The 24,367-nt window shown below is 33.1% G+C and overlaps 1 protein-coding gene across 1 annotated transcript; it reads left to right on the top strand.

The window, feature by feature from the left end:
• Positions 1-100: 100 nt before the first annotated feature.
• LOC115233017 lies at positions 101-20,114 on the top strand. Its single transcript, XM_029803227.1, has 24 exons — positions 101-231; positions 1,533-1,902; positions 2,030-2,134; positions 2,333-2,547; positions 2,712-2,927; positions 3,240-3,404; positions 3,469-3,767; positions 4,118-4,274; positions 4,479-4,663; positions 7,945-8,059; positions 8,199-8,414; positions 8,653-8,817; positions 8,894-9,192; positions 9,285-9,441; positions 9,542-9,737; positions 9,848-10,191; positions 10,338-10,559; positions 10,854-11,012; positions 11,077-11,378; positions 11,761-11,925; positions 14,446-14,581; positions 18,299-18,597; positions 18,689-18,845; positions 19,123-20,114. Exons 1-24 carry the CDS (start codon positions 174-176, stop codon positions 19,320-19,322), a joined length of 4,902 nt encoding a protein of 1,633 aa, XP_029659087.1. The 5' UTR covers positions 101-173; the 3' UTR covers positions 19,323-20,114.
• Positions 20,115-24,367: the final 4,253 nt, after the last annotated feature.

Below are 24,367 nucleotides of genomic sequence, written 5' to 3'. Positions count from 1 at the left end.
TCATTATCAATATGACGATATCATTCCTTTCTCTCTGTCATGTTACCACTCGTCGAAATAATATGGAGATTATCGTGGGGTATTCCGAGTGTCGATTGGACCTAGCTTAGGTCCCACCAAGATCAGTTTCTTGTTGACTATGATCGTACCATGTCGGCGACGCGTCTGCAGATATGAATGTACGCGTTGTATTCTCGGTGATTCTGTCGTTGTTGGTTTTATTGCCATCGTGTGAGTAACTTATATAACGTTTTCATGTAAAACCCTGGTGTCGTTCCTGACACAATCGTGTTCCACGGAGTTTTGTGCGAAAAACGGCCGCGGTTGCTTGTGATTCTGCATAATGACATAGTGATTTAATTGCAAAATTAAAAGATCATATTTTTATTCAATGCGTTGTATTGTCAAATAATTGGGCAAGTTATGGAATTTATATAAATGAAAATGATATTATACGATAAAATCTAAATCGAATAATTATAACCGAATAATTATTTATAATCAAATATTGCGTGTACAACGTGCGATCAAAATATTTAACTTCAAGATGTTTTTAAATAATTTGTTCGTATTTAAAATTACACATAATAAATTTAAAACATGCGAAAGAAACCAAGAAACATGATTTCTATCTATGTTGAATGACGATTGAATATTTATAAACTGGATCGGGGCCACAAATACCCGTACTAGCTTACATTGAGAGGCTATAATCAAGATTCGAAGCGATCGTACAACACTGTATTCATGCATTATTAAACCTTGAATCATACACATATGTGTAAAAGTCATTCTCTTTTCTGTATACATATATCTTCTTTTTTATAAAAGATACGATCAATCAGATTATTAATCAGTTTTTTACTCGAGTTTTTTTTACCACATTATCCAATTGTTTTTAACAAAATTAAAAAATAATAAATTATTTATAATCAGACTCTCTTATTTTAAATAAATAATAAAGGATGAATACAATAAGCTAAAGAGCCATACGGTCTCCATGCTGAATTCATATATTAATACATTAAATACATAAAAAGTATACATTTTTAATCGTTTATCTACTGAAAAGCAAACGCTAGTAACCAGTTTTAACATTCTTGATTTACGCATCATTTAACAGAGACTTGTCCTCTGGAAGATCAGGGTCACATTTTTATATTAAATAATCGACTATATATGACGTATTAGACATAAGTTCATATTATTGTTTGTCTTTACATATAAAATGTGATATTGCGTGCGGTATACTTTTGACTTTGTGAATACTGAGAATGGCCAAAACCGAAACGTATGTTTTTTATGCATTTAATATATATAATATATGAATTCAGTACAGAACTTTAGCATATGGCTCTTTAGCTTATTATATTTATCCAATTGTTTTTGTCTTTCTGTTTTCTTTAAGCACGAATAATCGAGGATTTTAATATGGCATTATTTAAATTTTTTCATATATATGTACAATCAGTACGAAGTATCTTTCGAGAATGTGTAAAAGCATTTACGCAGAAATTATACTTAACTTTTAGCATCCACTCAAAATGACGGTCGTGTATATGACACTGTGTACAATTCCCCTGATCAATACGTGGCAACCGCAAATGGCCCACCTGGTCATAACAAGCAGGGCGGGGGCGATGGTTCTTCCGGACCACCGGGTCATAATAAATGGAAAGGTGGTGGCAGAGGACCACCAGGTGGTCGCGGGCCTCCCGGATTAGCGGGCGGCGGTCCTCCAGGATTAAATAGACATCCTCCGGGCTGGAACGGAGTAAACATCGAAAGACCATCTGAAAATGAGAATACTTATGAACCCCGTCCCAATGAAAGAGATCGTCCTCATGGTCCGGATGATCGTATATCAGATCCAAACGGAAACTCGCAAAATCAACGATGCAGGTTTGTTTCAATTAAAAACATTCAATTTCTTATCAATATAAATGGAAAAATAAATGTCTCTTATTCTTATGTTAAATCACAAATTCAAGTATGTGATGAAAAAATTTTAATTATTATTATTAAACAGAGACAACGAGTTTCATTGCAAGAGTAACGAATGCTTACCGCAAAGCGTTAGATGCAATCAAAACGTTGATTGTCGCGATGCTAGCGACGAAGCGTTTTGTGTTACGTAAGCTAAATACTTCTTTAATTGCATGTGCGTCTTTAATTTGCATGCGTCTGATAAACATACATACAAATGAATTCGATAATAACATGATTTTATTTGAACTTTGTTCTCTTTTTAATCGCCTTCTTCATTTTTTTATTTTGTAATATAAATCTCAGATTTATATTTACGATTAAATACATATTTGCGGAATTATAGGAATAGATTTAGTCAAAATGGCTGTGTCTTGCCTGAACAACCGGAAAATGGACAATATGAATTGGATGATTGCAATGGTTGCACTAAACGTCCTGGCGATGCAGTTCCCTTAAAAAGCATCCTCACTTACAGTTGTAAAAGCAATTATTTACTGAGCGGAAACAGCATTTCCGTTTGCGTCAACAACAAATGGTCCGAACTACCTTCGTGTTATAGTAAGTTTATTTTATGATCATATTTATTGTTAAATATATATTGTTGAGGCAAAGTTTATATGATAAAAGTAATTTATTTATTTAATAACAAAAAATTTAAAAATGTGTGTTGTATAATATAAAAATTATTATTTTTACCTTCTCTTTATTTATTACTTTCGTAGAAGTCTGCCCACCGTTAAACAGCACAAGCGTAGACATTTCCTGCAGCTACAAGGAAGAAACAGTGTCCTGCAGCGAGCGTATACAGCCTGGTACACGAGCTGCACTCGCCTGTAAATCATCTTATAAATTACCTTTAACGAACGATCCGGCTTACAGAGAGATCACGTGTCTTGACGATGGTTTATGGGATCGTCGCCTTTTTCGTTGTCTACCCGGTATTTATCGCATATTTCTCGCATATTTCTCGCATATTTCTAATAAAAGAAGAAAAAATATTGATGAATTAAATATCCTCTTTGCATGCAATTATTAAAAAACTAAATACGTACAATACAATTTTTTGCTTTAGTAATTAACATTTGTATACATTACAAGATTATAGTTTCGAGATTTTTTTCAGTTTGTAATCCGGTGGTTTACGTAATCGCTTTATTAAAAAAATATAAAAAGCAAAAATATTTACAAAATATAAGACATATTTTTTTAGCGAAAGGTATAAAAATATATTTTTTTTTGTTCACAATTAGAATGCGGAACGACCACTGCACGCGGTAACACTTTAATCGTAAACGGATTCGAAGCTGAAATAGGTAAATTTCCCTGGCACGTTGGTATTTACACCAAGAATACGGATCAAGAGTACGAACAGATATGTGGCGGCACTATCATTAGTAGCAATCTCGTCATAACAGGTAAATTATCGCGTGTAAAGATGATTAAATTCTTATTGTTCACTCTTTTCGCCTATATTCGCAGCGGCCCACTGCGTTTACGATGAGGTCTACAATAAACTTAGTAGCTCACAGAATTATGCTGTGGCCGCCGGCAAAAAGTACCGTGATTGGAACGAGAGAGAGAAATACTCTCAGAAGTCGTTGGTAGAGAGTATTCAATTGGGCGGCAGATACTTGGGGGCGAGAGGTAATTTCGCCGACGACATAGCTTTATTAAAATTAAGAACATCCTTTGAGCTGACTACTTTAGTGAAGCCAGTTTGTATGGATTGGGACAACGAATACGAAAGGGAACAGCTGCAACTAGGACAACTCGGCAAGGTAACGCTGATTTAATATCAGTCATGAGAAATTGATCGTCGTAATTAATCGCGAGGGTAGCCAAGCGAAAATATATTTGGAAAACTAATAGCTATTAATTACATTAACGACATGGTTCTGGATTAAACTTTGGTCGCGTGTATGTTGAGACATCGTTTTATCGTGTTTGTCTTAATTGATAAACATACATGCGCACATTTTCGATGGATCTACGTACTATCGAATAGACTATCTAATTTTTGCGGAGTACAGGTTTAGAGAACGGCTCGTTTCGCGTGTTCAGGGAGCGAGGGAGAATCAAACGTAAAGAGAAAATAGAACGGACTCGTGAGCTTACTTCGTGATTTCAGGTGGTCGGCTGGGGCAAAGACATTAGAGGTGAATCCACCAGGAACTTACAGGAAATTGACATGCCGTTCGTGCCGTACCAACAGTGTTTGTCCGCAGTGCCTCTAGATTTCCGAGGATACCTCACGTCCGACAAATTCTGCGCCGGCCGTTTGAACGGTGAGTTCGTGTATGTGTAAATAATTGTGAGATTTATTCATGTTAGTTATATATGAAATTCTTTTGAAATTATCATAACGATTCAATTTGTTGAGATAATTTTTGATGATGACAACTCTTTGTTACTTTGAAAGAGATGAATGCATATTTTTTTCATTAGTTTTTCATAATTATACATAATAAAAATAATTACGCAATTGTCAGGTTCGAGTGTTTGCGAAGGAGATAGCGGTGGTGGCTTATGCTTTGAAAAGGATGGTATTTGGTATCTTCGTGGTGTCGTCAGCGTAAGTCCTAACAAAAGAGGTACTTGCGATTACAACTCGTATGTTGGATTTACCTACGTCAGTCGCTTCCGTGATTGGATTCGCGAGGCTTATATCAATGAGTAACAAGATTGTTTTTTGAGGGCAGTGAGTTGTCGAATGCATGGAATATGGACATTATCGCATTTAATAATAATGTTAAATTAGTAGATGTGATGTACAAAATAATAGTAAGGAAATATTATATTGGCATAAATAATAGTATATCTTCTTTAAAATTTTAATATTGATTGAAAAAATGCAAAAAAAAGTTACAGTTTTAAAGACTACATGATAAGGGTGGCTTTTATTTTGAAAACATGATGTTATGTGAAATTGATATATATACATATATATATAAATATCGATTTAAAAAATTATGATACGTATGCGAATTACAGAAAGTTTTTATAATAAAGCGCTGTAATTACTATATTGTATTGTAACATATGTTTGCGACGAAATAAATAATAAAATTGTTACTTTTGTTTTTATATTGCTGCATAATTATTTTTTTAATAAGTATTTATTAAAAATGTTAATAAAAATGGAATAATATCAATTTCGTAAAATTTTACACTGTATAGAAAGCTTGAATAATTATTTAATAAATTATAATAATACTTATGTAATTTTATCTTTAAATTTATTTATTATTATTATTTTAAATTCCTTATATAAAAAAAAGCATTGTACGAGTTTATATAATTGTGAAGTTGTCTCAAGTTATTATAATTTTAAAGTTTTTTTATGTCTTTTCTATAAAATAAATCAAATGCTATATACCCTGTGACTTTCCACAATTTATTATAAATTGATTCTTTTAGTCATTTTGGTATACAAATCAAAACTAAAATCATCAAAAGATTAATAACTTATGAAATGCATTACAACTTACATATTTAAATATACTGTATTATAAAATATGAAATGTAGAATTATTCAGAGTTAATTAATATTAATTTATCTTAATTTTTCTACATAATATAAGGAAATTTTTTGCGTCTATAGTAGAATGTGCAGTGTTTAACATGTAATCAGATATTTGCATCTTGTTGTTGAGCTGTTTAAATATTTTCAAGTAAATGGTAATGTTGCTCGTAGATTTTGCTGTCTAAATTCATGTTACATAATTAACTTTCAAGAGCATCGAGATAAATCATTAAACACAGGAAAATCCTATTAATTATTATTATATCGATATCAAAATGTCTTATAGATGATAATTATTTCGCAGTTATAGAATTACTCTAGATAACACGCGCAGAATATTGACATTTCTACATTTTACTGTTGTTGTTATCAATTTGCGATGGTGTCATTGGTCGTGTTCAGCAAAACAACTGCTGAATTGATAAGACGACAATCTTATCAACATTCTACATTGACTTTTTGGTTCTGAAAATAAAAGTTAATGACGTTCGATTGTTAGTAAGGAGTTTCTTCTGCTGAATGCACCCATTCTTAATTACATTATGATACTTGGCATCGTTGAGAAAGCAATCTGTAGACCATTTGTGTGGATCATTGCAAATATTTATTTGGCTTGACGTAAATTCCAGTTCCTTATTATCAATTACGAGAAACGTTTATATATTTATATATTGACAGTGCATTTATAATTATGAACGCATATATTGCATTTTTGGTGACTGTGTCGTTATGGTTAGTTTTGCTGCCATCGCGTAAGTACGTTTATAACGTTTTGATTCATATTTTTGCTGTTATTTCTGGCATGGTTGTGCTTTACAAAATTCAATTTTAAGAACAACTGTAGAAATTTGCGAGCAAGCATAATAATATATTTTAATTAAAAACTTATATTTCTTTTCAATGCGTTTCTCTGTATATTATTGGAAAAAAATCGGGCGAATAGTAAAAAAATTGACTTATAATATTTATACATCAAAAATTATAAATTTTTCCAAGTTTTAGTAGAAACATTTACATAAACATTATGCATTTTTAGCATCTGTATGTCAGGAGGTTAGTGCCTCGACAGTCTCCTCTATAATAACTGCAAGCATGTATGATGCATTACCAAATGAGTTTTGGAATTTTTGTTTTCTGCCTGAACAACCAGAAGGCGGACGTTATGAATTGGATGGTTGTACGAAGCCTTGTGACAAAAATCCTAATGATAGAGTCCCTCGCAACAGTATTCTTATTTATAGTTGTGGAAATAATTATGTAAGGTAAAAGTACCGATTGCCGGACATGTCCCTATATCCGGACATTTACATGAAAATTTATCATTATTAATCTCAAATGAATTATTTATTATAATATCAAAATTTTATTGCAAAATCTTTAATTTAAGGATATTTATATAGTAAGACATTTTTAAATATTATAAAAATTAACATCCAATAAAAAGGTAAATTTGTTACGTAATTAGACGAAGGACATATTTTGAGAACGCTCTTAAAATTTTCTTAAGAAAATTCGTCTTACTTATTAAAATGATTTTTATTATATTCCGTGTTTTTATCTTATAAACAAAGTTTTATGAACATTATTCAAGTCGAAGAAGATGTAGAATAATTATAAAAATGTTTTTAATTGATATAAACAATATTTTTTTGGCAAATTTTGCAAATTTAGTTACTGGTGCAGTAATTTACGTGATTGCCCAGTAACTGATCGTGTGTTTAGTTACCAGTACAACTCGCTTCGATGACACATGATTAGAAAGTACCAATAATTAAATCGGACTATTTAATTACTCTTAAGATGAATTCCGTAAGTATTTTAATAAATAACAAATACTATTTTAAATTTTCTCTTGATTTTCTTGTGATTCATTCCTTCTGATATACAGATCATGATCTAGAGAACATTTATTTGAGAGAAATGGTTTCTTCATCATTTAAAAGGGCTTTATTATGACCAAAAAGAATATCTAAAAGTACGATGAAGAAAAAAACTGAAAAAATAATTTAAAGAAAGTCAGAGATGGAAAATAAATCTCAATACTATCTATTATAAAATCATTATAAAAAGATTATATTTTTATAATTATAAAAAAGTTATATTTCTGAATATATAATTTATAATAAAGTTTATAAATAAATTATAGTTACTATATATACAAAATCGTTAGAAATCATTTCATTTTATTTACATGATAAACGTGTCCGTATATTGGGACGGATATTGGGACGAAAAAGTTTAGTAACTGGGACAAGCATTTTCGATGTGTCCGGATGTTAGTTCATTTGCATGCTTTAAAATTTTTATTACTATTAAAATAATTTAAACACTTTTCATGTCTGTTATGCGTTAATAATAAGCTTTTATATTTTACCTTTCAATTGGTTACATAATTAAATCATTAAAAACCGTGAGTACTTATAAAAATTGAGCAAAATCGTACTAGTATCGTTACATGTCCGGCTATTGGGACGTTTACCTTACTAAGCGGAAACGCGATTTCCGTCTGTTTTAATCTCACATGGTCCTCGTTGTCTTCGTGTCTCAGTAAGTTCATTTGGCGATATTCACTATCGAGAACATAAGGCAAAGTTAATGTACAAGCAATACTTTCCTTGTTTAATCATAAAATCAGATAAAATATAAAGTTTATCGTTTACTACTTTCGATGTATTTATTTTTATAGAAATCTGTCCACCGTTAAGAAGCACAAGCGTAGATATTTCCTGTAGTCGTAACGGAGAAACAGTGTCCTGCAACAAATTTGTATTGCCTGGCACACAAGCTACATTCACCTGTAAATCATCTTATAAATTACCTATAACGACCGATCCAGGTTACAGGGAAATCACATGCCTCGATGATGGTACATGGGATAACTACATCTTTCGCTGTCTACCAGGTATTTATTATTCAGATATATTTGACACAGAGTAAAAACGAAGAAGTCATGACAAATTAAATAATTTCCGCGCATGCTTAATAATATTGTCTATCGATAAAGTATGCACACATCGATTCTTTTTCTCGACAATACTTGCGTATATAAGATTATTGTGATTCGCGATCCGTCGGCTTATGTAATCATCGTAATTTCATAAATCTATCAACAATTTTTTACTTGTTATTTATTTAATTAGAATGCGGAACATCCATCGCACGCGGCAAGCCTTTAATCGTAAATGGATATGAAACCAAAGTAGGAGTATTTCCCTGGCACGTTGGTATTTATAAAAAGAAACAATCGGATAAGTATGAACAAATATGCGGCGGCACTCTTATTAGCAACAATCTCGTCATATCAGGTAAATCGTCGCGAGAGAGTAATTATTTTACTCTTGATGTTTATTATTATTTTAATTTTTTTATGTGCATTCGTAGCTGCTCACTGCTTTTATGATGAGGTTTTTAACAAAATTAGTAAAGCGTCTAATTACGCCGTTGGAGCCGGCAAATATTTTCGCGATTGGAATGCTACAGATGAAAGCGCTCAAAAATCATTGGTCGAGAGCATTCGATCGGGCGAGAGATATATAGGACGAAGAGGTAATTTCGCCGATGACATAGCCCTTGTGAAATTACAAACATCTTTCCAGCTCACTACCTTAGTGAGGCCTGTCTGCATGGACTGGGACAATCAGTACGAGAGAGAACAACTAAATGTACAACAGTCTGGCAAGGTAACACTGATCTAGTGTTGATCGTGAGAATCAATTGATTAATTATCTTAACATATTTTAATTAACTCTCATTTTATCAACTCTGTTTTCAGATTGTCGGTTGGGGCAAAGACATTAACGGCGAATCAACTAAGAATTTGCATGAAATTGACATGCCGTTCGTGCCGTATCATCAGTGTAGGTCCGAGGTGCCTAGAGATTTCGAAGGCTTTATAACAACAGATAAATTTTGTGCCGGTCATTTGAATGGTGAGTTTATGTATGTGTACATAAGTTGTGAGATTTAATCGCATTTTTTTACATAGAACTTACGATTTCAGATTATCTAATAATTGTATACAATTATCAGGTTCAAGTGTTTGCGACGGGGATAGCGGCGGCGGCATATGCTTCGAGAAAAACGGTATTTGGTATCTTCGTGGCGTCGTGAGCGTAAGCCCAGTCAGAAACGGTAATTGCGATTACAACTCTTACGTTGCATTCACTTCTGTCAGTAACTCTCGTCACTGGATTCGCCAGGCGTATGCCAACTCACTTCGAGAAGTGTGAGTCGCTTAAATAGGCTCTTAGAACATTCCGATAGTTATTACAGTATTGATAATTCACCTTTATTCAATGCTCGTAATGAGTACTACATTGCATATCCTGTCAATAGTTTTCGGCAAGATGCACTTCAAAATAGTTTACTAGATCGGATCAATTATTTCAGCGTTCGTCAAGAGGCACTCCAAACTGTCTCGTTTAATCGAACTAATACTCATGTTGAAAACACAAACGAGAATAGATCATCGAATTCGCGTGATTGTATCCTGCCTGAACAACCGGAAGGTGGACATTACGAATTGATTGGTTGCGCTGAGCCTTGTAGTAAACTTCCTAATGATCTAATTCCCGAATTTAGCGTTCTTTCTTATACTTGTAAACACAACTACATGTTGAGTAGAAATACCGTTTCGATTTGCATCAATCAGAAATGGACTACACCGCCTTTGTGTCTCAGTAAGTTTGTTTCGACAATGTATTATATATTTTTGAAAGTATTAAATCACGAATGCAGTAACAAAATATTTTTTTATTTAATAATTTGATAAATTATACAGGATATAATATGTATCATTTATCTTTCTCTATGTTTATTTCCGTAGAAATCTGTTCACCGTTAAGAAGCACAAATGTAGACATTTCTTGCAGTTATCAGGATGAAACGGTGTCTTGCACCAAGAATGTATTACCGGGTACAAAAGCTACACTTGCTTGTAAACCATTTTATACATTATCTTTAACGGGTTATAGGGATTCGGCTTATAGGGAGATCATATGTCTCGATGATGGTTTGTGGGATAACGACATCATTCCCTGTATAGCAGGTATTTATCATTTACTTCATATGCTTCGATATACGAAGACAAAAACTCGACGAATTAAACATTCTTTGTAAATATTCAAAGATATTATCTATTAATAACTAACAAATCTTTTTTATATTAAAAATCAGTGTTTCTCTGCTCTTCCTTTTCTTCTTTTGCTGTGTGTAGGTATGTGTATAAATTAAAATTATAATTTTAATACTATTTTGGTTTGTAATTTATGACTATGTAATTGTCGGTTTATGTAGTCACCGTTGAATTATAAAAAATATGAACAATATTTTGTTTAATTAGAATGCGGTAAAAACTACGCAGATGGTAACGCTCCAAATAAGGTCCATACAAAACTCGAAGTATTTCCCTGGCATGTTGGTATTTACGTCAAGAAAAATACGGGCGAATATATGCCGATATGCGGTGGCACTCTCATTAAAAGCAATCTTGTCATATCAGGTAAATTGTTGGGGATATGAATTATATCATTATTAATATTTACTTTCTTCATATGTATTCCTAGCGGCTCACTGCTTTTACTTTGAGTTTTTCGAAGAAGTTCATGAATCGAAATTTGCTGTGGGCGCCGGCAAATATTATCATGATTGGGATGCTAAAGAGGACGAAGATTACGTCCAGAAGTCATCGGTGGAAAATATCCAAATCAAGGATAGATTCTTACGTTCTAGGAATAATTACCGAAATGACATAGCCTTGTTGAAGCTGAAAAAATCTTTTCAGCTGACTATTTTAGTAAGGCCCGTCTGCATGGATTGGAGCAATCAGTACGAAAGAGAGCAGCTACAAGAAGGACAAGCTGGCAAGGTAATATTACTCAAGTATCACTCGTGTAAATTAATTTATTGATTACTTTAATTCAATTTAATTAATTGCGCAGCTACATGCGGACATTGTAATTGAGCAAAGGTGCGAATGCATTTGGAAAGATTTAATTGTTGCTAACTACATTAACGACATAATTTTGAATTAAACTTTGGCTGTGTGATTGTTGATACATTGTTTCATAGTGTTTTTATTAATTGCCACGTATATGTGTATACATTTAACAATAGATTATACGAAAAAATGTTATTTAACTTTTATGGGTCACGATTAAATAATGCTCCGTTTTAGATATTAAAGAATAGAAAAGGTATTATAAAGAAAAAGAAACGAATACGTTGGTATATTCATCTCTTAATTTTAGATTGTCAACTGGCATAGAGATGTTAACCGCAAATTCACCAATAAATCACAAGAATTTAATATGTTATACGTACCGTACCAACAGTGTTTGTCCGCACTGTCTCGAGATGTGCATTATCGCCTTACAGCCGACAGATTCTGCGCCCGCCGTTTGAACGGTGAGTTTGTGTATGTGAAAATAATTGGGAGATTTATTCATGTTAGTTAGGAATTTTTTTGAAATTATCGTAATGATTCAATTTGTTGAGATAAATTTTGATAACAACTCTTTATTATGAGAAAGAGAAGAATGCATATTTTTTCAGTAGTTTTTCACATAATTATACTTAATAAAAATAATTGCGCAATTGTCAGGTTCAAATGTTTGCGAAGAAAATACCGGTAGTGGCTTATGCTTTAAAACGAATGGTATTTGGTATCTTCGTGGTGTCGCCAGCCTAAGTTACTCGCCTTATCTCTTTCCAAGAAATACTTGCAATTACTTCTTGTATTCTGATTTTATCTACGTCAGTCGCTTCCGTGATTGGATTTACGAGATTTATATCAATAATGAGTAACAAGATTGTTTTTTGAGGGCAATGAGTTGTTGAATGCATGGAATACGGACATTATCGCATTTAATAATAACGTTAGATGAGTAAATGTGATGTACAAAATACTAATAATAAGGAAATATAATACTGGCATAAATAATAGTATATCTTCTTTAAAATATTAATATTGGTTAAAAAAATGCGAAACAAGTTACAATTTTTAAGACTTACGTGAGAAGGTTGGTTTTTATTTTAAAAACATGATGCTATGTGAAATTGATATATATACATATATATAAATATTGATTAAAAAAATTATGATATGCGAATTATGATATGCGAATTACAGAAAGTTTTAATAATAAAGCGCTATAATTACTGTATTGTGTTGTAACATGTGTTTGACAAAATAAATGATAAAGTTGTTATTTTTGTTTTTATATTGCTATATAATTGTTTTCTCACGTATTTATTAAAGATATTAATAGAAAGGGAATAATATCGATCACATAAAATTTCACACTATATAGAAAGTTTGAATTATTTAATAAATTATAATAATACTTATGTATTTTTATCTTTAAATTTATTTATTATTATTATCTTAAATCTCCCATATAAAAGAAAGCATTGTACGAGTTTATATAATTGTGAAGTTATCTTAAGTTATTAATTTTAAATTTTTTTTGTCTTTTCAATAAAATAAATCCGCATTTTCAAATGCTATGTATAACCTGTGACTTTCTATGACCTATTATAAATTGCTTCTTCTAGTCATTTTGACATACAGATCAAAAATAAAATCATCAAAAGATTAATAACTTATAAAATGCATTATAACTTATATATTTTAATATATTGTATTATATAAAATGTAGAGTAAAGAGTACACATTAAACTTAAACTAGAATATTTACCAAATTTTTTACTGTACAATAAGTATAACTAATTAATAAGCCAATTTTTTTATACAAGTACGGCATTGCTTCTGCTATATGTGCAACTTCATATTTTTTATTCTTATATCCTTGATGTAGTTCTATTCTTAAATACCGCTAAACAGACTAATTGTAAGTATATAAACACAAGTATACAACATTTTTTTAGATGTTCTTTTAGAAACATTGAAGTAAATTATTAATTACGAGAAAGAGTAATTATTTACATTAACGGACACTTCGCCAATAATCTTGATCTTCACATATGTTGTAAGAGTGAGGTTGCTGATTAATATTCACTTTGTTTTATTTGGCGGTCTCGTGTAATTTTTGAAATATTTAATGAAAAAGATTTACTGAATAAAACATAATTTTCCGACACCATATACATTTAATAGAGCGCACTCTTAGCAGATTAATTTATAAGGGGTTTCGTCCCTGCACCCCGAAAAATTCTAACTTAACCCAAATCTATTTCTAATTTCAGATTTAAATTATATGACAATATAATTTTATGTAGGATGGCTACATGTGGACGCATTGCAGTCGAGCAAAAGTGCGAACACATTCGGAAAGGACTAATTGTTGCTAACTACATTAACGACGTAATTTTGAATTAAAGTTTGACTGCGCGTTACATTATTTTTATTAATTGCCACATAATATGCATACATTTAAGAATAGATTATACGAGAAAATGTGTTATCTAATTTTTGTGACATATGATTAAAAAATGCTCTGTTTCTCAGATATTCAAGAATAGCAGAAGAATTATAAAGAAGAAAAACGGATATGTGTGTATACACATTTCTTGATTTCAGGTTGTCAGCTGGGGTAAAGATATTAACGACGAATCCACCAATAATTTATAAGAAATTAATGTCATATGTCATACATACCGTATCATCAGTGTTTGTCCGAGATGTCTTCAAAATTCCGAAGATTTATCACGAACGATAAGCCTGTGCTGATCACTTGAACGGTGAGTTTGATATGCGTGAATAATTGTAAGATTTATTGTACGCACGTTGTTTATGCGTTTTTTCAAATTTATTATAATGATTGATGGTGTGCATTTGATGACAAATAATATAACTTTAATGACATAGTAATGATTCTTACCTAATGCTTTCACAAAAGAAAAATGTGTGTACGCTTTTTCAGTTAATAATTCATTATATTTAAGAAAAATATATGTAATTGTACAATTTTCAGGTTCGTGATGGACATAATGGTGGCGGCATATGCTTCGAGAAAAACGGCGTTTGGTACCTTCGTGGCGTCGTGAGCTTAAGCCCAGTGAGGAACGGTAGTTGCGATTACAACTCTTACGCTGCGTTCACTTCTGTCAGTAACTCCCTTCATTGGATTCGCCAGGCTTATGCAAACGCATTTTAAGAATTGTGAGTTACCAGATGCAGAAAATATGTCCGTATATGTTGCGGCCGTATAATCCAACTTGTAATAGATATCAGACGAATGTAGATGTAATATCCATAAGATAACAGCATATATAAAATATTGTAAAAATGACATTCATACATCTTTTTTTAATAATAGTTGAAGAAAATTTAAATATAGTGATTGAAAGATGATAGTAATTGAAAGATCTGTGCAATATATAACTGCTTTTTATACTAAAATAATTTTATCTTATAAATGGCAAGTATTCTTTATAAATGTTTGCAATGTGTGGATTATAATTTTTAAAACATATAATGAAACACCTTTAATAATTTTACTAATTATTTGAAATATATGCTTACAAATAAATAAATAAAAAGAACAATTTTATTTAGAATTAGATTTAGACAACTGTTTGTCAGTGTCTTTTTCGCTTTAGAAAAATAAAAATGTTATCAATGTTTTTAGCAATTTAAAAAAGAAGTAAGATTATATGTATAATTTACATTATACTTTTTAGGTCAAAATTTACCTCTTTTATCCACCGTCTTGTGTCAATTTAATAACGTGAAATATATTGTCTTATTATCTAATTTAATCTTATATATAAGATTATCAAATTCAAATTTAAAAATCAAGTTTGTTTTTTCATTGTTAATTTTACCGTGATCTCTCAAGATCAAATAATAAAAACTTGCAGCAATCTTCTTATAATACAGATTTCTCTTATTATTTGCACTTACATTTTGCGCTTGTGGTCGATGATATATCATAATATTCGAATCATTAGGATTAATTTTTTATCACTATTCTCATTCACTCTCACATTATGTTTGTCTAGATATTATTTATCTTATTCGCTTAAGTGAGGAACTTCGACAAGAGAACTCTATTATCTTTATACCTATATATCGGCATATTATGTAGCGTTATACAATATCATAAGATTTCTTGTTTGTTGCACAGCTCCAGTATGTGATGTATGTAACAAATAAGCCAAACGTAAGGGAATCCGGGAATTATTTAGTATATGTCGGTTAAAGCATATCGCTGTCGTCTTTATATTCGGCCTATGCTGTTGCAAAATTACGTTCTTTGGGATAAGAACTACTGCCAGTACAAGAAAAGGAGAATATCATGAGAATATATTGCTTCAGATTACTTTTTATTAACATTTATCTATTTTATATTGGGCATATTATTTTCTCACTGTGCAAAACGTATAACTATTTTAAAATTGTGAATTGTAAACGCATCTCATTGCAAGTCTTTTACAGCTTTACTTTAATTTCCACAGCATAAATAATGAATTAAACAGATTGCATATTTGTGTAATTGTTTTTAGTTTCCGCTATATAAATAAATCAAATTCTATACAATGTTGTTTTTTTTTTTAAATGTTGAGAGAGATTTATGTATAATAATTAAAAATTTAAACAATAAAAAATGAAGAATAAACTCACTAATTATTATCATCTACTATTACTTTTAAAATATCACAATTTTACAAATAAAATTATTTTTTCGGCTTTAAAATATGTCTCTTTTAGTAACATGCGTTCAAAATATTTATAAAATAGTTATTTCGTCATAAAAAATCCCAGAAATATTACTTTGCTGATGATTTTATTTGCAAGCCTTTTCCTGTTATGATGCTAATCGACGTCGCGAGACCATCTATAGTGAATATTCTGAGTTTTGATCAGTCTTGTAGTGAATTCCACGACCAGTTTCTTGTTGACCATGAATAACAATTGTCATATTGGCAGCGCGTCTACAGTTATGAACGCTTGTGTTACACTCTCGGTTTTTTTTTCGTTGCTGGCTTTACTACCGTCACGTGAGTAACTTACATAATGTTTTGATTTAATTTTTCGAAAAGCTCGTGAACATTCACGTAGCAATACAATTTAAGTGTGGAATTAAAAATCATATGTTTATTCGATGCTCTTTTGTACCGTAGAATAATCGGGCATATTCTCTGGCTCAAATAGTGAAATTAATTTAAATAAAAATATTAGATGTTGGAATTTGAAACGCGTAATTATAAATAATATGTGATTTTAATATCTAAATACTTTGATTATATGTATCGAAATATTTTGATATTAAAATATTAGTAGATGATTATTAAATAAGTTAATTCTACATTCTTAAGATGTAATAAAAATAAGAAGTTACATAATGTTAGCTTTCAGGAACATTGAAATAAATCATTAAACACGAGAAAATCGTATTAATCATTATTATATCGACATTAAAATATTAATGTCTTATAGATGATAATTATTTTGCAATTATAGAGTCACTCTGAATAACACACGCAAATATTGACATTTCTACATCAATTTTTACTATTGCTATTATCAATTTGCGACGTTGTCATTCTTAGTTACATTCTGATACTTGGCATCATTGAAGAAGCAATCTGTAAACCATTTTTGTGATCATTGCGGACATTAATTTGGCTTCATGTAAATTCCAGTTTTTTATTGTCAATTACGAGAAATAGTATTTTTACTATTAGTAAAAACATTTAAACATTATGCATTTTTAGCATCTATATGTCAGGAGTCTGTTGACTTTACACTACTGGAAAGCGTGAGACGATTATTGACTAAAGAATTAGAGAATATTTGTTTTCTGCCTAAACAACCAGAAGGCGGACGTTATGAATTGGATGGTTGTACAAAGCCTTGTGACAAAAGTCCTAGTAATGTAGTCCCTCGCAACAGTATTCTTATTTATAGTTGTGAAAACAATTATGTACTAAGCGGAAATGCGATTTCTGTCTGTATTAATCAGATATGGTCCTCGTCGCCTTCGTGTTTCAGTAAGTTCACTTGGCAATATTCACTATCGAAAACATAAGGCAAAGTTTATGTATAAATAATACTTTTCATGTTTAATCATAAAATCAGACAAGATGTAAAATTTATCATTTACTACTTTTGATGTTTTTATTTTTATAGAAATGTGTCCACCATTAAGAAGCACAAGCGTAGATATTTTTTGTAGCCGTAAGGGAGAAACAGTGTCCTGCGACAAACTTGTATTGCCTGGTACACAAGCTACACTCGCCTGTAAACCATCTTATAAATTACCTATAACAACCGATCCAGGTTACAGGGAAATCACATGCTTCGATGATGGTACATGGAATAATTACATCTTTCGCTGTCTACCAGGTATTTATTATTGAGATATATTTGATACAGATTGAAAATGAAGAAGTTATGACAAATTAAACACTTTCCGCGCGTAATAATATTGTGTATCAGTAAAGTATGCACACATCAATTCTTTTCTCGACAATACTTGCGTATATAAGATTATTGTGATTTGCGATCAGTCGCCTTATGTAATCACCGTAATATTATAGATCTATCAACAATGTTTTGCTAGTTATTTATTTAATCAGAATGCGGGACATCTATCGCACGCGGTCAACCTTTAATTGTAAATGGATATGAAGCTAAAGTAGGAATATTTCCCTGGCATGTTGGTATTTATGCCAAATTACAATCGGATAAGTATGAACAAATATGCGGCGGCACTCTTATTAGCAACAATCTCGTCATATCAGGTAAATCGTCGCGAGAAAGTAATTATTTTACTTTTGATGTTTATTCTTATTTTAATTCTTTTTCATGTGCATTCGTAGCTGCTCACTGCTTTTATGATGATATTTTTAACAAAATTAATGATGCATCTAATTACGCCGTTGGAGCCGGCAAATATTTTCGCGATTGGAACGCTATAGATGATCACGCTCAAAAATCGTTAGTCGAGAACATTCGGTCGGGCGAGAGATATATAGGAGCGGCAGGTAATTATGCCGACGATATAGCTCTTTTAAAATTAAAAACATCTTTCCGACTCAGTACTTTAGTGAGGCCAGCCTGCATGGATTGGGACAATAAGTACGAAAGGGAACAGCTAAATGTACAACACTCTGGCAAGGTAACACTGATGAATATTGATCAGAAGAATCAATTGATTAATTATCTTAACATATTTTAATTAACTCTCATTTCTTTAATTCTGTTTTCAGGTTGTCGGTTGGGGTAAAAACATTAACGGCGAATCTACTAAGAATTTGTACGAAATTGACATGCCGTTCGTGCCGTATCGTCAGTGTAGGTCCGAGGTGCCTAGAGAATTCCGAGGATACCTCACGGCCGACAAATTCTGTGCCGGTCGTTTGAACGGTGAGTTTATGTATGTGTACATACGTTGTGAGATCTATGTTGTGAGATTTAATCGCATTTTTTTATATAGAACTTGCAACTTCAGAATATTATTGTATATATGAATAATTATAATAATTGTTGAATGGTATAAATAATACAATTTTGATTGGAATAATACTGTTATGGAAGAAAGATGCATAAACGTTAAAAATTCCACATTTATAGTTTATACATAATACATAAAATAGTTTACGTAATAGTATACGTAATATATGTAATTGTATACAATTATCAGGTTCAAGTGTTTGCGATGGGGATAGCGGAGGCGGCATATGCTTCGAGAAAAACGACGTTTGGTATATTCGTGGCGTCGTGAGCGTAAGCCCAGTCAGGAATGGTAGTTGCGATTACAACTCTTACGTTGCGTTCACTTCTGTCAGTAACTCCCGTCATTGGATTCGCCAGGCTTATGCCAACGCACTTCGAGAATTGTGAGTCTACTTTAATAAAGCTTGTTTGCATTGACTGGAATAACCAGTACGAGAGGTAGCGGCTGTAAGTTGAACAAATTGGCAAAGGAACAGTACTAGCCAAGTATCAATCGATTAACTGGCCATTTTAGCGCAGTTTGATTAATTGCGTGACCGCTTTGTAATCGACCGAATGTTTATTCGAGAAACTAATAGTTGTTGACTACATTAATGATTTTGAACTCAACTTTGGCTCTGTGCATACTGGAATATTATTATATCGCATTTACATTAACTGTGTCATACATTCATATGCATACAATTCCAGATTGATAAACGACCGAACGAATTATTTAATTCTGTTGAAGTGTAATTATAAAACAATTTGTTTTGCATATTTAAAGAGCACCGAAAAATCAAATAAAATTTTTTAGATAATTGGCTAAGTTAAAGACCTTAATGGAGAATTCAACAAAAACTTGCACGAAATTGCAATGCTATTCGTACTATACTATTACTATTTGTCCACGATGTCTATTTTCTGATTTTCTCACCTCCGATAAATTCTATGTCGATCACTTGAACAGTAAATTCGTGTGCACGTATTTCATTGAAGACAAGTTTGTCAGACTCTGATTGTGATGTAGGTATAAATAACATATTGATAAGAATATATATTGCAATGATTAGCAATTGTACGTTTTTTCTTTAAAATGTTAATATTTATATTTGATATGTTGCGAAAACGAAAGAAGAGGTTTATAGATTTGTAAAATGTAACTAATTTTTATATAAAAAACAATATATTGTGTGAGAGCTATGTGAATATGATTTATAAAAGTTTAAGTTTCAAATTTCTTAGATCTACGACATTTGTAGCATATAATAAATAGCTTTAATTATCATATGATTATGACGTATGTCGATGAAAATAATAAAAAATAAACGTGGGAATTATTCTTTTGAATCTTTTCTTATATCGTAATTATTTTCAGTTATATATAATAAATAAACATGTTTGTGTAAAATCCTTTTGAAAGCGACATTGTTTGCACATAGTAACAATCCTATTGCCTTATAATGGCAGTGTCGATCGCGCTTTCATACATTCCATCACGCGTTATACATTTTATTAGTTGCAATCAAAGATGGATCGAGCTGTATCGAAACGCAATCGAATGACGAGTGTTGTGATGAATGTTTTGCAGGACGGTTTTATCTGACAGAAATCTAAATTAGTAACGTACCGTTTTATTTACAGTAGCATCGCGTCATTCGTAACGCAAAACCCCGCGTCGTCGAGGATTTCCTTTTTTTTGTTGTTTCAGTGTGTCGCGTCTCTGTGCCGCAGGAATTTCCCATTGGTATCAAGATTATCTTCAAATGGCATCGATACCCACATAGACTTTGTTTTGCGAGCTTACTGTCTCCTCGATAAATTGAGTTCCGGAGTTTGATGATGTATCGGTCGCAGCCAGAGAGCTATTCGAGCTTCATATTTCCCACGAATTCAACGAGATCGCGTTTCCATGATGGTTATGCGCACCGTTCGCTAAATAATTAATACTCCGCAACGTTTATTGTTGAAACAATAATTTTGTGTAAACGGATACTTTAATATTTCAGAATCTAACATATATGCAACATGTACATATATATATATAATATTGTACATGTGTACAATATGTGCGATAGTTTCAATAAGAAAGCGCGTACATATATCTTCCGAGTGCCGTAATATAAAAATGTAGCAAATTCTCATTAGCGATTAATTATTTAATTAGAACTATCTTAGCGCGCGCATAATATATACTGTACTCGGATATATGCAGTGGCGTCAGATACGTACGCGGATACATGTGTTTGTACCTGGGAACCCGCGTTTGCTCCCTGCAAGATTCATACATTAACAGGATGTGTTTGTTTGTTCATCGGTAAACTGTGGTATGATCATTATACTAAAGATAGAGGTGGGTAATAGAACGCGTACACGCGAACTAGCCCGATAAGGCTCGATCGATATCTCGGAAATCTAGTTTGAGACAGAAGCAGTTTTCGTGCATTTGCGAAACGCACGCAACATCTGATACAAGCAAATACTTCGAAATGTTATAATCACGAAATATTCACACAAGATATTTCGTTATTATCGATTTTATTCTAGAGAGCAGAGTATCAATTCGTACTTTGATAATTGTTCGTCTTCCTTTTCTTTTTCTGGCAAGCGTACCTTTATTAATAAAATCTTTTAACTTATTGAAGTGTGATATCTCTTGTAAATTTTTCGACGCTTCTTTGAACTCACTTTGTAGAAAATGTTATACAGACGTGGCCAAGGAACGACCGGGTGTCGGAGGTAATTGAAACAGAGCGAACTTATTAGGACGACTCGTTTCCATTTCCTCCTTCGTCGTCACCATCGTCGGCGCGACGCTTTTGTGCATTATCACCGGACGAGCGTTTTAGCGCGGTCCGTTATATCCCGCCCCCGGATCGCGCACGAGTGTATTTTTCTTTGGGCTTTTAATTAGTCCGGTCATTAATTAAACACATCTCTCTCTCCTTCGGGTACCCGCCGTCGACATCCGGAGCGCTCGCGCGCGCGCGCGCTTGTCCTCCTCTTCACCTCTTGCACTTCAACGTTCACCATCCCTGTTCTCCGCGGCTATCCCTGCATTGCTCTCCCGGCACTGCTCTTCCTACCGCCTCTTCCTACCGAGCGTTACCTCGCAACACTTTAGGAATTTTAATTTCGCCCTAACGTGTAAACACGCCGGCGCCAATTTATTTCACCACGGGGAGCGTTTTAAAAGGGAGGTTTGGGCTCGACCTCGCTTCCTCCCGCTCGCAGTCTGTTTGCCCTTAACTTTAATTCTCTCTCCCTCTTCTTCTCTGGTCTCCGACAACTAGATGCTCTCCACGATTTACGGTATTGCGGAATAGCCGCGGTCCTCGGTGTGAAGGAAATCGAAAGCCATTAAGCATCGGTAGATGCATTCGTAAAGGTGGTTAAAATTTTTAAAAAATATTGATAGAGATAATGCAAATCTTTCTTATACTAAGAAAAATTATTATACAAAATCATCTTTTTATAAACGTTTTTCTTTCCATTTACGTCAGATTTTCATAAAGAAAATAATGGCGCGCGAGCTTTGTAATAATTTAGTATAAAACTAAAAAATAACTAATATAATTGAAACAATTGAATGGCGTATGTATAGCATATTAATAAAAACTAATAGTGTCGTCACACACATGTCTTTATTGATAAAGAAAAAGAGAAAATTATATTACTTTATGTAACCGCAGAAATGACCGACCTGATCATCCACCGATGACTGGCCATTCGCTTGACTCGTACTACTGCGAGAGAGCGTACGTTCTCTGTTCATGGCGGATAAGCGGAATCGTTCTACGTCGGATGATTAGTGCCAAGCTTAACAGCGTGGAATAATGCCTGGGATTACGATAATTAAAGAGTGTGATTAGTTTTATTGGCCGACCAGCCGTAATAACGAAAGTCTCCGGTGGCCAAGGAAAATTCTGTTTTAACTTATAAATGTACTTTCATATTTTATTCGTCTTTTTCCTCTCCACGTTTTCTCGGCTTCTGCCGAATGAAATTTTCTATATAACGCGGCAATATATCCCGGTTTCCGATAATCCGATAAATCGCATCTTGTCGCCGCTTAATCGCGACGTGATGGGGTAAACCGTTTAGTGCCCTTATTTAGCGACATTATATGCGGCTAAAACGGCTCTCTTCCGGTATTCAGGTCAAAAGGCTGCGCTCTTTTCAGCTTAGCGGTACCGGTGCAGAAAATGGAACAAATACACTCCGCGATAATTTAACCCGAGTTCCGAGCCGGGAATATTTCTTCACGGACTTATCCTTTGAAATCCTTTAATGGGAATTCTTTGCGACGACTGCGAGATGACTTAACTCAGTGATAATATTATTGTACTTGGCCTGAAACTTGGTAAAGATTCTTGCTACGCAAGAGAAATGAGAGCTGTTTCGAGAAAGGGGAAACGGTCAATGTAACTCTTTTAGCGGCGACGAACGTCTGGAAATTAATCAGCTGAAGGTAATTGGATCTCAATGTGCTTTTCAACTAATTTTGTTGCAATATTTTTAAAAGTGAGTTCCACCATTGAAATTGTAATTCCGCGAGAATTGCTACATGGATTCAATTATGCTAGAGCTACAACTGTTTCCTATCCCGTCTCTCGGTTTCATAGTCAGTTTCGCGAAACGAAACAAATCGTCCGATCGACATCCACAGAGGATAACGTTACTATCGATAATCTTATTGTGATTCTCCATTCACTCCGATTTATCGTTGTACCAGGCGAATTCGTACGGTCGCTGAGCTCGAATATGCGGCTGGGCGCATCGATCCAGCCGGCCGCACGAGAAAGCGACTTTCGGCGGAAGAGAGATGAGCGGAAACGAGACCGCGACGATGGTAAAAAAAAGACTACGAGGGAGGAAAAAGACCGTACCTGGTTCAACTGTTCCGCGAGCGAAAGCACGAACGTCGATCCACCGGAGACAGGTGAAGAGACGTAGAATGACAATACTTCAAATTCATTTGCGCGACAATCTCCGGTTCCTTTCCCTCGCGGCTCATGCGCACACAACTTACCCTTTCTCCTTTTTACCGGTTATCAATAAAATCAGAAATTCGTCTCGCCGGTCTCGAGAGAAATGGAATAAGAGCGTGACATGATAATTGGTGCGCATTTATAGAAAAAAAAAAAAGAAAAAGAAAAAGAGAATTGGTTGCTGTGATTTTAAAGCAGAGCAAAATAAATGTGAATGTAAAAAATATTGTCTAAAATGGCGATAACGCGTACCAAATATCTGGAAGAGGGTCGATCAATTGACTCTCCCGACGTTTCTTCGCGATGGAAAGACGAAGGGCAACCGGAAGGAAAACTCGAAATCGTCGCTACGACAATTTGCCGTCGAAACTCATCGAGCACGACGGACGGGAAATGAGACTCGCTCTCTTTCAGTTCATAGTCGGTTTATATACTCGGTGGTCCTTTCCCTCCCTTGTTCCA

Source organism: Formica exsecta, unplaced genomic scaffold, assembly GCF_003651465.1.
Source record: "Formica exsecta isolate Colony F162 unplaced genomic scaffold, ASM365146v1 scaffold155, whole genome shotgun sequence".
Lineage (NCBI taxonomy): Eukaryota > Metazoa > Arthropoda > Insecta > Hymenoptera > Formicidae > Formica > Formica exsecta.
Note: the sequence above shows the minus strand (reverse complement) of the source record. Positions and strands in the feature narration are given on the sequence as shown.